Here is a 20,379-nt window from a genome sequence, read left to right as displayed (position 1 = left end):
ATCTCCAGAATACAACACTTCGTCTCCATCTAAACTGCCATCATGCTGGTCCATAGGAATATGCTTCATACAATCCAGTAACTAGATATAACAGATTGTTGAAAATCAATAGAAAAATAATATACCATAACATCTTAATGGGTCAAACTGCAGAGCTTTTACAATGACAACAGAATTTATAGATTCTAAGAGTAAAGTCTGATAATAGGCACTTGGGAAACACTAGCTAGAATAAAATGTGTAAATGCTGCAGAGATGTGTATATGTGTCAGGAAGGTGCTGGAGTGATGTGATTCTCCAGAGCAGGGTTGGGTCAGTCCTAGGACATTTACCAGAGAAGGTGGCTTTTAAGGAGAGTTTTGAAGGAGCTTCGGGGCATGGACTGGTGAGGGGGAAGGGGCGGACATGTCAGGCAGGAGCAATCAACAGGGACCGGAAGTTGTATGCAGAGTGAAGAAATTCCCATATCTGCAGGTGGCTGGTGGTTTGGAGAGCTCAAAGCTCCGGACTCTGGTGGTGACACCCAGCAGTCTCCCCACTCCTTGCACACGTGTCTCTGGACATGGTCTGGACAGAAAAGAGAAAATCTGCATTCCCATGAGACTGATGGCCCCGCAGACCAGAAAACAGTCTTGAAGGATTCCATGGGATCTCCAGTACCATTCCACTCCCTTGGGACGAACTAGCTCTCTCCTCACCATGTACCAACTCCAAGGATTGCAGGGTCACTGGGAAAAACCAGAGGCACCAGTTACCCATGGTTTTCTTCTGATACCTTCAGTAGGGGCCATGTCCCAGAAGAGGATTAGGAGGAGAGGGGAGAGGGCCAGGATGGTCCCAGAACAGTAGCCCGTGCCTTAGGAGATCCCAAGGAGCTGCTCTCTGTCCACTTCTGGGCTAAAGGCAGCACATGGAGCCCTGGCACCATCAGTCAGAGGCCACAGGTTATAGAGACCATAACACCAGCTGATATGCACCGGTGCCCCTGCCCCTGTGGCCCATGGCACTCTCAGAGCTGCCACAGGCTGAGGAGAGTCCAGGGCCAGGGTTGGCAATGTGGGTCACAGTGGGGGCTTTTGTTTTACACAGAGGTTGGAGCCTTAACATGTGGGGTGTCCTCTTAATCCACACTGTACCAAGTGCTCAGGACTAACTTGGGACAAAAATGATATTCTCTCAGTTCAGACTCCCCAGAAAGGGCCAGAAAGGTTCATTCTCAGGCTGGTCCACCAACCCCTGCTGTCTCCTCCAAGGATCCGGCAGGAAGGAATCACAACATCTGCAAAAAAAGATTTTTCCTGCAGAACACATTTCTCAGGGCCCGTTTCATGTCTTTGTTCCTCAGGCTGTAGATGAAAGGGTTCAGCATAGGGGTGACCACCGTGTACACTACAGAGGCTATCGAGCCCTTCTGGGATACTTGGGTAGACATGGGGGTGAGGTAGACCCCGAGGGCACTGCCATAGAACAAAGAGACCACAGTCAGGTGAGAGCCACAAGTGGAGAAAGCTTTCCATCTTCCCTCAGCAGAGGATATTTTTAAAATAGTTGAAGAAATATGAATGTAAGAGAAAAGGAGGCCTGCAAGGGATCCTACACCAAGCACCACGATCAGTACGTACAGTAACACATCATTAATGATGGTGTCAGTGCAGGATAGCTTTAGGATCTGGTTAAGTTCACAGAAGTAGTGAAAGATTTTGTTGTCTGCACAAAAGGATAGGTGAAACACCAATAGTGTGTTGAGTAAGGCATCAAGGCTACTGACACTCCAGAACCCAGAAACCATCAGGGCACAGAGTCGTGGACTCATGATTGTGGTGTAGTGGAGAGGGTGGCATATGGCCACGTAGCGATCATAAGCCATCCCGGTTAGGAGGAACATATCCAGACTTCCAAAGAGGATAAAAAAATATACCTGTGCCAGGCAGCCAGCGTAAGTTATGGATCTGTTGTGGGTCTGGATGTTGGCCAGCATCTTGGGGACTGTGGTAGACAGGAAACAGGCATCAGCCAGGGAGAGGTTAGTGAGGAAGAAGTACATTGGGGTCTGCAGGTGCGGGTTGGAGCCAATGGCCAGGACAATTAGCACACTCCCGAGGACCCCGAGCAGGTACATCCAGAGAAACAGCACAAAGAGGAGCTGCCGCTGTTCCTCCCGGTCGGATAGTCCCAAGAGGAGGAATTCCGAGATGCTGGATTCGTTTCCCCTCTCCATGGGGCCGGAGGATCTGCTGGGAGAGACAAGGCAGGGGAGGGAGATGGTGGAACAATTACATCTTTGTGTAGGTCAGTCATTCCCCTAGTGGGATTTTGACGGGATAAGGATGAACTATGTGAACCTTGGGATGCCAAGGAAGGCATCTATTACCCAGCTCCTCCAAGCATACTGGTAACTCTACTGAAGGTAGATTTCTGGCATGAGTGGATCACTGGAATAATCCAGTAATGATGTTTCTTCTAGTCTTATGTTTTTATTCAATGGGCTATCCTCAGGGCCTTGAACTTGTACAAATCCCTTACTTGGCTGCTGCACATTTGTGTGTGATTGAGGTGGACTTCAAACGTGCTCAGGTTAAAAAAAACCTCCCCTTGATTCCATAAATTGTTCCATTTCCTTCCTCCCATTATTATTCAAACTTCTGGAAGAGGTCATGACCATCCACAGGTCTACAACCGATGTGCAAATTGCTTAAACCATTTGGTTGGATTACAAGTTTGCCTGGGCATCCTATTAAATCTACCAATCCCTAGTAGAAGGGGTTGAACTACCACCCAACATGGCACAGCATCCCCTATGATTGACATCTGCCAGTGATGTGACACAATGTGATGCCGGCCTGGTGACCCCAAACATCCCCAGTGGAGGGAACCACGTGCCAGAGATTCAGTTCCTCCATGTTCCTGCCATAAGGGTCAGCTCCAGAGAAAGGTACCCAAGAGAGATATGAAGGATATAATCAAAAGGATGGTGGTTTTCTACTGGGGAAGCAGCATGGCCTACTGTATAAAGCACAGGCCTGAGAATCAGAAGGACTTGGGTTGTAATCCTGGCTCCACCACTTATCTGCCGTGTAACCTTGGACAAGTCACTTCACTTCTCTGTGCCAAAGTTCCCTCATCTGTAAAATGGGGATTAAGACTGTATGCCCCATGTGAGTCAAGGACTGTGTCCCAGCACCTAGTACAGTGACTGGTATATTGTAAGTGCTTAATAAATGCCTTTAAAAATTAATTCCTAAATAATTGAAAAAGGGAGAAGAGCATAATTTAGGTATTCTTAAATTCTATCTCCCACCCACCCTTCCTCCACCCATCTCACCTTCGATTGACTGTGGGGCTGCCCCTGATCCGTACGCTTGTTGCTTCCCCAGGAGCTTTATGCAAAGCCTCAACTCCCTCTTCTCTGATGCTGCCCCCCAGAAGCTAGATTGGGTGCCTTGATGACTGCATCTGCCTCCCCTCTGACCTCCCTGCCTCCTATCTCTCTCCACTACAGTCCATACTTCACTCTGCTGACAAGATCATTTTCCTTCAAAAACATCCAGTCCACCTTTGCTCACACCTCAAGAACATCCAATGGTTGCTCATCCACCTCCACATCAAACAGATACTCTTCCCATGGGCTTTTAAGCATTTGATCAGTTAATCTCCTCCTACCTTGCCTCACTTATTTCCTACTACAACCCAGCCCACACACTTTGCTCCTCTAGTGCCAACCTACTCAAGGTACCTCGATCTTGTCTTTTTCATTGTCCACCTCTTTCCACATCCTCCCTCTGGCCTGGAACGCCCTCCCCCTCCATACATGCCAGAACAACAGTCTCCCCACCTTCAAAGGCCACATCTCCTTGTTAAGGTCACATCTCTACCAAGAGGCCTTCCCCTTTTAAGACCTCATTTCCGCTACTCCCTCTCCCTTCTGCATCACCTATGCACTTGGATGTGTACCCTTTGAGCACTTGATAGTCACCCCATCAACCCCACAGCATTTAGGTACCAAGCCATTATTTATTTAGAATTATATCTGTCACTGCAAGCTCCTTGTGGGCAGGGAATGACTCTACCAGCATTATTGTATTGCACTCGCCTAAGCACTTAGTAACGGTGCTCTGGACACAGCAAGTGCTCAATCAATACCTTTGATTGATCAAGTGATTGAATAGGGAGCCTTAAAATAAATGTTCAGGAGTTTCTAATCGATATGGAGAGAAATGGATTACCATTGGTAATTTTTTGAGGACAGTTTTGGATCTGATCCAGGCAATTCTGCTCATGAGATTCCCATCCTAGGCATTCTGCTTCCTTGAGGTCTTGAGAGGAAGGAGGTGGTAATCCATCAGGGAAGATTGGACCCTCATACAAAAGAGGAAGGGCCAGCCCTGGGGTGTCATTATCAGCAGAACCTGCTCCCCCTTAATTGATTCTCCTCTTTATTTATTTTCCCCTAATCTTCCTCCTGTCTGACCCTGTCTGACCCTCTCTCCCTGGATCCTCTCTTTCAGCTTTTCTCCTCTCTCTGACCACTATTCAGTTCCTCTCGTTAGATTCCATAGAGAGTTAGATTCTGTCTCAGATCCCTCACAGTCCTCCTATAAAGTGATCTCCTCCAGGAGGTATTCCACATTAATTTCCTCGTAGATTTATTTACCCATTTGCATCTCATTCATATCTGTTCTCTCTCTTAACCATGGTATAATTGTCAATTTATATCTACTTGGGCCCCTATTAAAGTGCCAGCTCTTTGAGAGTTGGGGCTGAATTGCTGCCTTCATTTGTATGGCTCCCAAGGGCCCAGTACAAAGGCTTTGCCCATAGTAGATACTCGGTCAGTGCTGGTGATACTGATACAATATCATGGCCTCGTGGCTCCACCTTTCATTGGGTGACCACCTGTCAGCTGATAAACATATAGTGGAGGACTGGACCTAGTCTCAGAGAAAATCACAAATAGTATAGGTTTCCATAGAGCTAAATACAGTGTAGTAAATACATAGTAAGTGATTAACAAATACCCCAATTATTATTATTGTGATTGAATGGATTTTGTGGGCCGATCAAAGACTTAAGCATAACTTAAATATAGCTAAGAGTGAGAGAATAGATATACATAATCAATAAATCAATTAATGGCATTTAATGAGTGCCTACTGAGTGCAAATCACAGTATTAGTCACCTGAGAGAATACAATTGAAACCATAAAGTACACCATATACACACACACACATATACATATATATATATATATATATATAGACACAAATGAATAAAATAAATCAACATGAGTGTTGAGGTTGCATAGAGGATGGCATGACCAGGAAGAGTGGGATGACCAATCAGAGAATGACTCCTGAAGGAAGTAATTTTTGAGAAGAACTTTGCAAAACCTGGGGTGTGGGGGAGGGAAATATAGGCCTGATCAAGGGGTAGGGGCAGGAGTGTCAAAAGCGAAAGGTGGTCAGTACGTTTGCTTGGGAACCATGAAGAGCGTGAGCTGGGGTGGAGTGGGAGCAAGAGAGTAGACAGGTAAGTAGGATCCAACTGGTGGTGAACCTTTAAGCTGATGGTCAGGAGCTTTGGGGATTTATAGAGCAAATGGACTAATTTCATCTCATTCACTTGCCAGTCCTGGGTAAGATGAGTGATGGGAGATCTCTCAGGCTCAACGGAATTCTCTTTGAAGGATTCCCGTGACCTATGTTTGAGACTTGTTCACCCACCTGGAACCTCCCAGGGCATCTGGACTGGTGGACCTAAATAACCTGCAGTTGAGTACTGCTCCAATTACTAGTCTAAAATTATCACTTTTTTAGGTATGGGGGGATTAGGGCACTCAGGGTTTTGTTGGGGGCAACTTACCTTAGCTGTCATGGATCATTCTGGGCACCGATATGAATTGGGTATCCAAATTGCATGTCCACTTTGTCATCTCAGTATGGTACCGTAAAGACAAGACATTGTCTATGCACTTGGGTCAGGATTTGCTATGGTAAACCTGCCTTGAGGTAAACAGATTCAATCCAGGTGCTATTCAGTACTAAAAACCTGAATGAAATGCCCATCTCTACCAGATGCCTGTGCTGGTGTCCCTACATCAGTCAAAAACATAGAACTGAGATGCTGTATGATACCTATGACAAGGACAACTCCGCCGAACTTGCCCTGTGCTAAACATGCACAAAATGAGGTCCGTCCCTCCATGGACAGTTCTAACCTGGAAAGTCGGGGCCGGTCCAGGGCTCTGTCCCCACGGGGTCGGGCTGCTCAGCCGTTCCTTCGCTCACGCTGGGTAGCGGCCTGAGTGTGAAGAGGGAAGAGGGACACTGGGCCCCCGGGGCTCTGGGCAGGGGCAGTGTCCTCACCCACAGGAGCAGTGCGAGCAGGAAAAGGGCTCACAGCAGGGCTATTTGCAGAAGTCTCTGGGCCCCTGGGACAACCAGCCTACAGCTCCCTGAGCTCCTTGTTAAAGAGCAACAAACACTTAGTGTCTGATCTCTTCCCTGTCCCCAGGCTTTGCTGAGTTATCCCGAATGATTGCTAACCTTGGTGGAGGATAATGAAATTTCACTGGGGTCAGGGTCCTACTACTTTCCTTCTGGAGTGAAAGCACCTCTGTGTGCCTGCATCTCTAGACTGTAAGCTCCTTGTGGGCAGAGAATGTGTCTACCAACTTTGCTGTATTCTCCCAAGCATTCAGTACAGGGCTCTGCACACAGTAAGCACTCAATAAATGCTATTGCTTGACTGATTGATTAATCTGTTGGACAGTCCTCCTTGCCTCTGAGTGAGGGTGACTCCCAAGACGGCTCCTCGGACTCATTCTGCATGGACCGAGGGACAACCATGGCCATTCAGCCTTCAGAGGAGATAGAGAATAAACCAGGAGTCTACCCAAAATCCTCCACTGCACTGTCACCGTAACCTCTTCCCAAGAGAGAGTGAGCCTCAGGCAGCATCCTGATCTAACAACCTGAGAAACGCCATTGCCGCTTCAGGCCAATGGTGCCCAGACCCCAGAATTCTGTCTCTGACAGTGGCCCTACTAGAAGAGCACTGATGGCTTTTCTCACTGAAATCGCCCCTCATGATCAGGGATGTACCTTCTAACATCACTAGCGTTTCATCCAGTGACCCAACACAAACCATCCATGAATGGAGGCCTTCCTAATCCCATCCTGGGCCTTCCACTATCCCCCACCTTTCCTTCTAATTACTCACCTTGAGATTTGCATCTTTAAATGTATCCAAACTATTCATTCATTCATTCATTTAATTGTATTTATTGAGCACTTACTGTGTGCAGAGCACAGTACTGTTTGGGAGAGTACAATATAATAATAAACAGAAACATTCCCTGCCCACAATGGGTTTACAGTCTAGAGGGGGACACAGGCATAAATATAATTAACTAAATTAAAGTTCTGTACGGAAGTGCTGGATAGATGAGAGAATCCCCAAAATCAAGAAAAAAGGGGAAGGAAGGAAGGAAGGAAGGAAGGAAGGAAGGAAGGAAGGAAGGAAGGAAGGAAGGAAGGAAGGAAGGAAGGAAGGAAGGAAGGAAGGACCATTTTGGATACTTAGGACTTTACTTGGGCGTCAGTAAACAGGATCTGGATAGTTTCGATTCTTTTAAGTGGGGTAAGACTACCTTCATTTTTTAAAAAACAGAAAAGTTTCATTATTTGTGTGCAATATTTAAGCGTTTACGTTGGGCCATTATATATATATATATATATATATATATATATAATGATGCAATTTATTTCGTCATAGATATATATATCTGCCAAGCTAGCTCTCTTCCTCCCTTCAAGGCCCTACTGAGAGCTCACCTCCTCCAGGAGGCCTTCCCAGACTGAGCCCCTTCCTTCCTCTCCCCCTCGTCCCCCTCTCCATCCCCCCCATCTTACCTCCTTCCCTTCCCCACAGCACCTGTATATATGTATATATGTTTGTACATATTTATTACTCCATTTATTTATTTATTTTACTTGTACATATCTATTCTATTTATTTTATTTTGTTAGTATGTTTGGTTTTGTTCTCTGTCTCCCCCTTTTAGACTGTGAGCCCAATGTTGGGTAGGGACTGTCTCTATATGTTGCCAATTTGTACTTCCCAAGCGCTTAGTACAGTGCTCTGCACATAGTAAGCGCTCAATAAATACGATTGATGATGATGATGATGAAGTGCTGTGGGACTGGGAGGGAGTATGAATAAAAGTAACAAGTCAGAGTGACCCAAAAAGGAGTGGAAGATGAGGAGATGGGGGCTTAGTCAGGGAATGTCTCTTGGAGGAGATGCATTTTCAATAAGGCTTTGAAACTGGGGAGAGTACTTGTCCAGCAAAGGTCACAACCTCCTATGCTAACCACTCCTAAATGTTCCCCAGCACTTGAGGGAAGAGGGTTTCCTTTCATTTGTCTTGATTCTGCTACCAGCAATTGTCATTGTGTATCCCCTCATCCCGGTGGTGTGGAATTTGGTAAACACCCAGTGCTTATTGGCCCTGTCTCTGCTCTTCAGATCATGTCAGCTTCAATCATGATCCCACTAAATAATCATCTTTCCAGCCTTAAAAGTTCTCAACCATCCATCCAATCCTTGTTCAGAAGTTGTTTCAACCTCCTGTCACTTTCAGTTGCTCAGCAGTATTCTTTACCCAATTCTGTTACTACCAAGGTCTCTGATATCCTATTGACTCTTGGTATATTCAGTTGGAAGTTGGAGTAAGAAGCATGGGGTGTGAGGGGAAGAGGGCTGGGGAAAGAGAGATGAGAGGTCCTCTTGAGAGATCTCTGGGATCAGGTGAGAGGTAGCTCAGGTGAGAGGTAGCTGCATGGAGAAGCAGCATGGATTAGTGGAAAGAGCATGGGCTTTCAAGTCAGAGGACATGGATTCTAATCCCACCTCTGTCACATGTCTGCTGTGTGACCTTGGGCAAGTCACATCACTTCTCTGGGCCTCAGTTCCCTCTTCTGTAAAATGGGAATTAAAACTGTGAGCTCCACATAGGACAACCTGATTACGCTGTATCTACCCCAGTGCTTAGACCAGTGCTTGGCACATAGCAAGCGCTTAACAAATACCATCATCATCATCATCATCTTTCATAGTTCAGATTGATGGTGGGAGTTTGTTTTAGAAATATCCAGTTAACCATTTGTCCAAAGACATCTATGGAAAGGGACTGAGTTTCTTTGTTCTAATCAAATTCCATCTTCTGCATAAATCACTTTCTCCTTAAAAGCATTCCAAGCTGAACATCACCCAGCTTTGGCCACTTCAAGGAATTCTTTCATGGTCCTTCACATTTATCAATGCTCAATGATGATATGAAATATTATTATGGTAAATTATGCCCTTCACCTCCAAATAAAGTCAGTGCCTAAGGGATTAATATTGGATGTTATCTAGAGGAATTTCCAGACCTTCCTTTGAGTCTTATTCACTCCCATGGTTTCAACTACCGTCTCTATTTGGATGACTCCCAAATCTACCTCCCCAACCCTGATATCTCTCCTTCTCTGCAGCCTTCCATTTCTCCTGTCTTCACAACACCTCCACTCTTGCCCACACCTCAAACTTAACATGTCCAAAACTGAACTCCTAATCTTTCCACTGAAACCCCAATCACTGTAGGTAGCACCACCCTTTTCCTTGTTTCCCAAGCCCACAATCTTGGCATTATCCTTGACTCATCTTTCTCACACAACTCACATACGCAATCTGTCATAAAATCCTATTGGTTCTACCTTCACAACATTGCTAAACTCCACCCTTTCTTCTCCATCCAGCTGAGGCTGTTATACTGCTTCAAGCACTTATCCTACTCCACCTAGGATACTGCATCAGCTTCCTTGCTGACTTCCCAGCATCCTCTCTCTTCCAACTCCAAACCACACTTCACTCTTGCGCAGATCATTTTTCTAAAAACAGTTCAGTCCATGTTCCCCAATCCTCAAGAACCTCCATAGAAGCAGCATGCCTCAGTGGAAAGAGCACAGGCTTGTGAGTCAGAGGTCATGGGTTCTAATCCCAGATCCACCACTTGTCAGCTGTGTGATTTTGGGCAAGTAACTTCACTTCTCTGTGCCTCAGTTACCTCATCTGTAAAATGAGGATTAAGACTGTGAGCTCCATGTGGGACATCCTGATTACCTTGTATCCTCCCAGTGCTTAGAGCAGTGCTTGGCACATAGTAAGTGCTTAACAAATTCTATTATTATTATTATTATTATTATTACTGTTGTTATTATTATTATTATTATATCAGCCTCCTTGCTGACCTCCCAGCTTCCTCTCTCTTCCAACTGCAAGCCACACTTCACTCTGTTGCACAGATCAATTTTCTAAAAACAGTTCAGTCCATGTTTCCCAACTCCTCGAGAACCTCCAGTGGTTTTCCATCCACCTCCATATCAAACAGAAATTCCTTACCATTGACTTTACCATTCCTTACCATTGAGGCCTTCCCAGACTGAACCCCCTCCTTCCTCTCCCCCTTGTCCCCCCCTCCATCCCCCCCGTTTTACCTCCTTCCCTTCCCCACAGCACCTGTATATATGTATATATGTTTGTACATATTTATTACTCTATTTATTTATTTATTTATTTTACTTGTACCTATCTATTCTATTTATTTTATTTTGTTAATATGTTTGGTTTTGTTCTCTGTCTCCCCCTTCTAGACTGTGAGCCCACAGTTGGGTAGGTACTGTCTCTATATGTTGCCAACTTGTACTTCCCAAGCGCTTAATCCAGTGCTCTGCACACAGTAAGCGCTCAATAAATACGATTGATTGATTGATTGATTGACTTTAATGCACTCAATCAGCTCATTGCTTCCTATCTTACCTCATTTGTTTCCTACTACAACACAGCTTTCTCACTTTGCTCCTCCAGTGCAAACCTACTCAGTCACTATACCTCAATTTCATCTATCTTGTGGCCAACACCTCACCCACACTCTGCATCTGGCCTGAAACTCCCTCCCCCTTTGTATCTGAGAGACCACCACTCTCCTTCCCTTCAACACCTTATTGGAATCACATCTCCTCCAAAAGGTCTTTTCCGACTAAGCCCTCATTTCCCCTACTCCTTCTTCCCTCTGCATTACCTAAGCACTTGGATCTGTACCTTATCAGCATTTGATATTCACCCCACTCTCAGACACTCAGCACTTATGAGCATATCTGTACTTTTATTTAATGTCTGTCTCCCCCTCTAGGCTGCAAGGACCTGGTTGGCCGGGAACAAGTCACCCACATCTGTTGGATTGTACTCTCCCAAGTGCTTAGCAGTTCTTGGCACACAGTAAACACTCAATAAAAAACACTAATGGAATAATTGATTGGATATGCTAATTTCTTATCTACAAGTGACACGACAAATGACACTGTAATTTACAGGAATTTTATTTAGAGGGGATACATCAAATGAAATGATTTCTCATGGAAATGGAAAAAGTAAAGCCCAAGTTATCTCAGTAGTGTTTTATATGGATCCCTTCAACAGCATGCTCCTCAGGGGATAGCGATTTTGCTGTCTCTATAACCTCTTTGTTTTTACTGATGTAGATTAAAGAGTATAATTTGGGAGGAGGAAGGAGAGGGGGAGGAGGAGGAGGATGGGAATGAGGAGGAGGAAGAGAAGGGAAAGAAGGAGGAAGAGGAAGAGGGGGAGGAGGAGACTTCATTAATAGCTACATTACTGGAAGAGAGGCTAGAAGCCCTTCAGGGAGGCACCCGTTTTTCAGCCATTGTGATTGGCTACATCCTTGACCCCTGACTGTTTCCAGTGCTGGACTGGAGGTTCTTTATTAAGATGTTGAATAGTGGCAGAGGCTACCATGAAGGCTCAGGGAACATAAGCTGGGTCATTAGCTCTAAAGAGGAATGAAAGGCTGGGGACAAATCTGTGATGTGCTCAGGCTAACATTAGGCCTGGCAGAGGCTCAGGAGATTTTCCTCCAGGGAGTCCAAACTAGAAATCCCCTGGAGCACAAGCTTGTCAATAGACCTAGATGTTAGATTTGTGGGGTAGGCCATCACACATTCACAGTGAAAGCATCAGAATCAGCATCAGAATAAACCTTTATGCAGAGAGGGCTGGGCCCACTCCAGTGAGGGATCCTCCTGGGCCCCAACCAGAACCCCAGGGCACTGATGGAGGCTGGGAGTCCACAGTAGGCACATCCACTCACCAACACGAGCTAAGTATATTTTACTGAGTCTTAGTAGAACCATTTGGGTTCCCACTCAGGTGTCCTAAGCAATACATCCCAATAAGATAACACAATCCCAAACACCTTCCGTGCCACTGGTTGAGTGGTTGCTGAAGTAGGAACTTTCCTGCAGGCATCCCTGGGTCAGGGCTACAGGTTCAGAGACTTTTCACTAGGTGGTGATGACTCAGGAATCACTGACACAGGAACAGTCCTCTGTATGTGGTCCTAGAGCAGTGCAGCCTGAACTCTCCACCAGATTGTGTGGGTTCCAAGTACGGAAGCCAGTCCTTGAGGATCAGTCCTTCTGCTTCCCCAGACAAGAGTGGGCCCATTGCAGGGCTGAATTTTGCCCCTTTAACCTGGACCAAGGATAGTAATAGGCCCTTCAGAATGATGCAACAGTAAAAAAAAATAACCCCTGCCCTCAAGTGTCTTACAATCTAATTAGCCATTTAGATTCTAATTGTACATGCTTTTTTCTTTTCAAAAACATCTACAATTGCAAGTTAAGGGAACAAATTCTACCTTAAAAGGCCCCAGAAAGAGATAGCAGACAAATCGACCAGGCTATCACTAGCTAGCCAGCTGTACACCAATCCTATGGCTCAGGCCAGGTGGGTTGCTATAACTTGGGGGTCACCAAATTGTTACAGTCTAAAGTACAGTATCTTGTACTCAGAGCCACTCAATAAATAAACATGATATGACAATGATGTTCATTCATAGTGGACCACCTGGTCCATAGGAAAACTAACTCAACATAAAACTAACTCCCTTTCTAGACTGTAAGCTCCTTGTGGGCAGATAATGTGTCTACCAGGTTTGTATCACACCTCCTAAGCACTTATTACAGTGCCCTGCACAAAATCAACGCTCAGTAAATGCCATCAATTGATTGATAATACAAATGGTATGTAATTGGTTGATGTTGGCTGACTGGCATAGGAAAGGCCCAGGAATTTAACTCCCAGGTGAATTCATCACAGCTTAAGGCCTTGAAGATTTCAAGAAGTGAGGATCAGAATTTATGTGAATATAAGTTTCCAACAGACAAGTTTTTTCAGGGCCCCTTTCATGTCCTTGTTCCTCAGGCTGTAGATGAAGGGGTTCAGCATGGGGGTGACCACAGTGTACATCACAGATGCTATCGAGCCCAGCCGGGATGTTTGATTAGATGTGGGGCAGAGATAGGTCCCAAGAGAGGTGCTGTAGAATAAGGAGACCACCGACAGGTGAGAGCCACAGGTACTGAAAGCTTTAAACCTTCCCTTAGCAGACGGGACTGTCAGTATGGTGGAGACAATACATGTGTAAGAGAACAGAAGCCCGGTGAGGGGAATTATGCCCAGCCCTATTGCAGAGACAAACATCCCCACTTCATTGATGAAGATGTTGGAACAGGAAAGCCTTAGGACCTGGTAAAGGTCACAGAAGAAGTGAAGGATTTCATGATTAGAACAGAAAGATAAGCGACCCACCAACAGGGTGTGTGTCAGGGCATGGAGAGAACTGACAATCCAGGACCCAGCAACCACCAGGGCATAGAGCCGTGGGCTCATGATTGTGGTGTAGTGGAGAGGGTGGCATATAGCCAAGTAGCGGTCATAAGCCATCCCAGTGAGGAGAAAATGGTCCAAACCTACTAACAAGACAAAAAAATATATTTGTGTTAAGCATCCAACATAAGATATGGATTTATCCTGGGTCTGAATGCTGACCAACATCTTGGGGATGGTGGTGGATAATAGGAAGACGTCGGCCAGGGAGAGGTTGGTGAGGAAGAAGTACATGGGGGTGTGCAGGTGTGGGTCAGAGCCGATGGCCAGGACGATGAGCAGGCTCCCCAGGACGCCGAGCAGGTACATCCCTAGGAACAGCATGAAAAGGAGCTGACGTTGCTCTGCCTGGTCGGAGAATCCCAGGAGGAGGAATTCTGAGACACTGGTTTCGTTTCCCTTCTCCATGGGGCTGGAAGACCTGCTGGGAGAGACAAGACAGGGGAATGTGACCATGGAGCAGTTCCAGTCCAATTCTTCACCATAGGGGGTCTAGGAGCATGCAGGGACAGCTGGCTTAAGTTGTGAAGGGAAGTCCTTGGTTCCCAAACCTGACTATCTAACCCAAGAATTGTATTTTCTTGGCTCAGATTAGGAAGTGGTTGGAGAACTCCATCAAAAGTTCTCTTGCAAGCTCCAGGCTAATCTTTCCATAGACCTCTGACCCAGGTTTCCTCAGTTCCAGTGCCAGAAAGGTCATAAATGTGCCCTTGTCCTAACCAGACCCAGAATAGATCGCATCCTCTACTTGGAGGAGATGGAAAACAACCATCATGTTCTAGTGAAAAGAGCACAGGATGAGGATTTATGAAACCTGGATTCTAATCCCTTTAGAAAGCCTTCCCTGATTTAATCTTTTATCTTCCCACCCTAGAATCCCACACCACCTCATAACTGCCATGTCACTCCTGCATCTCCTATTTGGATATTCACTTTCCCCTTACCAACCCAGAGTAGCACTTATGTACTGATCCTTGAACTCAGTTATTTCCCCCTACCTGAAATTTGTTTTAATGCCTGTCCCCTCTGCTAGATTGTAAACTCCTGTTTTATGGTATTTGTTAAGCACTTATTATGTGCCAGGTACTGTACTAAGCACTGGGGTATATGCAAAATGACCAGTCCATGTCCCACTTGGGGCTCACAGTCTAAAGACTCGTTGTGCAGATAAGGTGACTTCCTTGGCCCATGGTTCACCATTTAACAAATACCAATAATAATTACTGGTATTTGTTAAGCACTTACTATGTGCCATACATTGTACTAAGCACTGGGGTAGATACAAGATAATGGGGTTGGAGAAAGTCCCTGTCCCACATAGGGCTCCCTGTCTCAATCCCTATTTTACAGATGAGGTAACTGAGGCACCTAGAAGTTAAGTGATTTGCCCAAGGTCACACAGCAGACATGTGGCAGAGTCAGAATTAGAATCCAGGTCCTTCTAACTCCCAGATGTATACTCTATCCACTAGGCCATGCTGCTTCTCAATAATACCACAATTATTATTAGTAATCAGAGTCATGAAAAATGGCCAAGCAAAAGACATGACGGCCTATCCACCTACATCTACAAGCTGAGAGAGGACACCCTGCTTAAAACTTGAACAAGCTCTTTCTCAACATACTAATTGCTGAGGTGATACCACAGGTCTGCAATGATGCCACCGCCATCATCATCATCATCATCAAGAAGAAAGGTAAAAGATTAGAGTGCCGCAATTATTGAGGTGCCTCATTATTCATCATTACCAGCAAGATCCTAGTCACTCTTCTCTTCCCATTCACCCTCAGCACTCTCCCTCTCCCACATTAGTTTTAAAAGCATCCACTCGCTGATCAGATCCTTCTGAAACAACCAAGACCTGGTCTTCTCCTCTCAATAATAATAATAATAATAATAATAATAATAATAATAATAATGGCATTTATTTAGAACTTACTATGTGCAAAACACTGTTCTAAGTGCAAGGAGATCATGTTGTCCCACGGGGGGGGGGGGGGGGGGGGGGGCTCACAGCTCACAGCTGCTTCTCAATCATCCAAATGTATTTATTGAGCACTTACTCTGGGCAGAGTATGGTATTAAGCACTTGGGAGAGTACAGTACCACTAGCAGATATGATCCCTGCCCTCCAAGAGCTTACAGTCTAGTGAGAGGAGACAGACACTGAAATAACTTCTCTCCCCCTTCCTCACTATCCCTTTGTTTTCCTTTAGGAATGGTGGTGGAGAGGCTGGCATCACCAATTTCTAGTCCTAATTTATCCATAGGTTAGCAACAGGAAGCAGCGTGGCTCAGTGGAAAGAGCATGGGCTTTGGAGGCAGAGGTCGTGGGTTCAAATCCCGGCTCCCCCACTTGTCAGCTGTGTGACTTTGGGCAAGTCACTTCACTTCTCTGGGCCTCAGTTTCCTCATCTATAAAATGGGGATGAAGACTGTGAGCCCCTTGTGGGACAACCTGATTACCTTGTATCTACCCCAGTGCTTAGAACAGTGCTTTGCACATAGTAAGCGCTTAACAAACACCAACATTATTATCATTATTATCTCCAAGAGGAATGTGAAGGGGGAATCAAGACAAGAAATCTTTATCCGTCAGGGCAGTTACATTCTGACTCTAGAATACATTCCTTTCCTTTCTTACATACATTCTTTCACCATCCACCCAAACCAGCCTCATGTAGTTATAATCAACCAATTATATTTATTGAGCATTTACTGTGTTCAGAGCACCATATTAAGCTTCTGGGGGAATACAATATAACAGAGTTGGTAGATATGGTCCCTGTCCACAAAAATCTTAGAGTCTAGAGATATGGCCCAGTTATACTAATTGCTCAGACCACCTCCAAGTCATTCATTTCCTCCACCCCTGTCTCTTCTCTTCCAGCCAGCTGCCGGGATCATCAAGGTCCGTGTCACAACCTCCTCCTTCCTTGCTGATTCAAGGATGACAGTGTGACTGTATGGGTAAGGGACTTGTTCCCCAGGGTGGATCGGAGGGGTTAACGGGTCAGCGAGTTGGGGAGGTAGTCATGTTTGTAGTTGACTCTGGCCTGGTTGAGCTGTGTGAGCAGGTGCAAGCACCCTGAGCTTACTGCTTCTCTGATCCCCAACAATTTTGACCCCCTGGATTTCCAATCGATTGAGAGGTACCACTGCTCAAAGCCCATTTTAAAGCCAGGTAAAATGGGTACTGACCTGGGGTGGCCAATTTGAAGGGGCCAAAGTTATTTGGGGCTTGCCCTTTCACTGAAGCCAGCAGAGCCGAAAGGTCCAAGGCATCAAGTGGATCATCTTGTCTCTCTCCTGCCCGGACAGGACAGGTTTTTAGTGATCCAATAAGCCCAAATTTCAGGGCCCAGGGAGGACATTCTGCTTGTAGAAGCTCCCAGGGCCCACTGAAAACTGACTGGCCCAGGACATCCAAATTGCTTGAACTCATCCGAGCACAGTAGATATACACCCAAATGGTTCAATGTTGGGACAGAGGGCCAAGAGTAAGGAAAGGTGAAGTTCCTGCAAGTACCACCCTACCCCTGCAAATGTCCTGACTTTGCCAGTGGCAATGTCTGACAAGTAAAAGGGCTAGCACTTTCCTGGCTGTTAGGAGTAGAGAGCTCTGAGCGGAGGAGCAGAAGGGAGTAGCAACATTTTCCTTACTTTTTGCCAGTAGGTCAGGGTGCCAATAGGCACTGAAAATTGTAATCAGATGGCCGGTTTTTGGGTACTCTTCTGATGTTGACTCCTGGTCAGCCCATATCATGCCGTGACACAGTCTTGAACCTGTGGCAGGGAAATGTCTGGGGACCCTGTCCAAGGACCATCAAACCTACTTGGGAGGTCGGTGCTGCTCCGGGGCTCTGTCCCCAAGTGGTTGGGCCCCTTGGTCGTCCTTTGTCTCCTCTGGACGGCACCCTGAGCATGGAGGGGGATGAAGGACGTGGGGCTGCAGGGCCCCAGGCAGGAGCACTGTGTCCTCACCCTCAGGGGCAGTGCGGATGGGAGAGTGGCTCATGGCAAGACTACTTGCAGGAGCCTCTGGGCCCCTGGGACCTCCAGCTCATGGCTCCCAGAGCTCCTTGTTAGAGGCAAACAAACACTTACTATCTGGTTTCCCCCTCGACCTCTCTGGGCTGCTTTGAGGGAAACATCCCAGATAATTCTGACCATGGTGGAGAGGGCAATGAGATCTCCCTGGGGGCAGGGCCCTGCTGCTCCTTCATGGACCAGGATCTCCTGAGTCCATCTGACAAGCCATCATGATTCTCAATTTCTAGTCCCAGGCTGCATCAACAGATGGATGATGATAGGCCAGAGTACACAAACCCCACAACTATCAACTCTAGTAGAGGTGCCCTTTCAGTTCAGATTGGGTCACACTGAGACTCTTACACACTTGCATGTTGTGTCTCTGAAAATACAGTAGTGTACTGTTGCTCATCCTTTCTGGATCCATGCCATTTAGGTGAGCATTGCTCAGGCAGCAATGGTTAAGAGGCAGGACATGAACTTGAATTTTATTTTTGCAGCAGTGCTGATGGTTTGCCCTGAGCCACCCCGTATGTTTTAGCCCTGTCTTCCTTTGTCCACTACAAGATGGTTCTAGGGAGAACGGGTGCAGTCTGAGTTCACAAAACAGAACCTCACTGAGACCTCAACAGCTGCAGGCACCTCTGTGTCCTTGCCCATTTCATAAGCCATCTCAGAGTATGACATCCAGACTGGCTTAGTAAGGGATGAGGGATGAGATCTTTTTTGCCGTGAAAGAGCCATGCTGCTTCTCACATATATTACTGTGCTGATTGGCCCTGTGGGTTAGAAATCCAACCATCTATTAAGGTTCAGGGGAAAATGGGGTTTTAAATCTCTTATCCAAAAGGACAGTTGAGCCTCAGTCCTGCCACTTCCAGAGCTTCGTGAGCTGCTCCTAGAGCCAAGGCCTGAGACACCAGGCGACCGTACACAGAATATGCACAGGAGGGCTGGCACTGGTCCTTTTTCAGTGCTTAATAGCAATGTGTTTATCGTCAAATTGAACAGCCTCTACTACATCAAAATCCAGCTAGATCTCTCAGCTGCCCTTGATATTGTGGAGCATCCCTTTTCCTTGGAAACACTATTGACCCTTGGTTTCTCTGACACAATCCTCGTCTGGTTCTCCTCCTCACTGGCCTCTCCTTCTTAGTTTCTTTCACCAGCTCTTCCTCTTCTTCCCACCCCCTGTAGGGGCCCCTCAAGGCTCAGTTCTGGGTCCCCTTCTATTCTCCACCTACATCCACTTCCTTGAAGAACATATTCACTCCCACGGCTTCAACAAAAATCTCTAAACAGATGAGTTCCGAGCATACATCATAAGCCCTGATCTCACTCCTTTTTTGCAGTCTCGTATTACCTCCTCCTTCAGGACATCATTACTTGGATGTTGCGCCGACACCACAAACTCAATGTGTCCTCTCTTCCCCCAAATTTCCCATCACCTGCAACGTAGACATTATCCTCAATAACTCTCTCTCTCTCTTTCCACCCACATATTCGATAAGCCACCAAATCCTGTTCATTCTTTCTTCATGGCATCTTCAGAATACGCCACTTCTTCGCCATCCAAACTGTCACCTTGCTGATCCAATCACTTGTCATATCCCAATTCGACTGTTGCATCTGCCTCCTCACTGACCTTCTTGCAATTTATCTCTCCCTTCTCCAGACCATACTGTGCTCATTTCCCGTTTCTAAAACATGCATAAAAACATGTCTCCCTATGCCTCAAAATCCTCCAACAGTTGTGTATTCCTTTCCACACAAACAGAAACTCCAAACCATTGGCTTCAAAATATTAAATAATCTCCCCTCCCACTATCCTCATTCTTCACCCACTATACCCCAACTTGCACACTTCACTCCTCTCAAGCCCTACCTATTCACTGTGCCTTGTTCTCCCCTCTCTTGCCACTGACCTATTGCTCACATCCTCCCTTCTTCCTGGAACTCCTTCCCCCTACACATCCAGCAGGCCACTTCTCTCCCCATTTTCTATCAGTCAATAGAATTTATTGAGCGCTTATATTGTGTGCAGAGCAGTGTACTAAGCAAGGGGGCAGGTAAAGATAATTAGATCAGACACAGTCCCTGTCCCATGTGGGGCTAACAGTTTAAGTAAGAGAGAGAACAAGTATATAATCTCCATTTTACAGATGAGGGAACTGAGGCACAGAGAAGTTAAGTGACTTGCCCAAGGTTACCCAGCAGACAAGTAACATAGCTGGGATTAGAATCCAGGGCCTCTGACTCCCAGACTCCTGCTTAAACCCTAAACCTCAGGGGCTTTAATTATCTTATAAACCTTGGCTTTGGTCTTTTTCAGTTGCTAGGCTTTCCAATTTGTAGTCCCGATCAAAGCTCCACATTGGACATTATCTGGTTTGGGAATTTGATTCGGCCTTCCGAGAGCTCTCCACTGGGTCCTAGCTGGAGTTTATAATTACACATCTTCATTGGAGAACACTGAATATAAAGTGGTCAGTGGTTTTAATCGCACTTGGGTTTTATATGACCATACTTAAACTTGAGCCCTATGTGAGCCAGGGATTGT

The 20,379-nt window shown here is 46.0% G+C and overlaps 2 protein-coding genes across 2 annotated transcripts; both read right to left on the bottom strand.

Annotated features, from left to right (window-relative positions):
* Positions 1–1,270: 1,270 nt before the first annotated feature.
* On the bottom strand, positions 1,271–2,218 carry LOC119923637 (olfactory receptor 7A10-like). The gene has a single exon (XM_038742971.1). The coding sequence runs from the start codon at positions 2,216–2,218 to the stop codon at positions 1,271–1,273; it is 948 nt and encodes a 315-aa protein (XP_038598899.1).
* Positions 2,219–13,255: 11,037 nt separating this feature from the next.
* LOC119923642 (olfactory receptor-like protein OLF4) lies at positions 13,256–14,194 on the bottom strand. The gene has a single exon (XM_038742973.1). It carries the CDS (start codon positions 14,192–14,194, stop codon positions 13,256–13,258), a length of 939 nt encoding a protein of 312 aa, XP_038598901.1.
* Positions 14,195–20,379: the final 6,185 nt, after the last annotated feature.

The sequence above is a fragment of the Tachyglossus aculeatus genome, unplaced genomic scaffold, assembly GCF_015852505.1.
Source record: "Tachyglossus aculeatus isolate mTacAcu1 unplaced genomic scaffold, mTacAcu1.pri scaffold_208_arrow_ctg1, whole genome shotgun sequence".
Lineage (NCBI taxonomy): Eukaryota > Metazoa > Chordata > Mammalia > Monotremata > Tachyglossidae > Tachyglossus > Tachyglossus aculeatus.
The sequence above is the reverse complement of the archived record's forward strand: the minus strand, read 5'-3'. Positions and strand labels throughout refer to the sequence as shown.

Excerpts from the sequence above, each read along its gene's own strand:
- LOC119923637 (XM_038742971.1), bottom strand. The coding sequence starts at position 2,218 with ATGGAGAGGGGAAACGAATCCAGCATCTCGGAATTCCTCCTCTTGGGA.
- LOC119923642 (XM_038742973.1), bottom strand. The coding sequence starts at position 14,194 with ATGGAGAAGGGAAACGAAACCAGTGTCTCAGAATTCCTCCTCCTGGGA.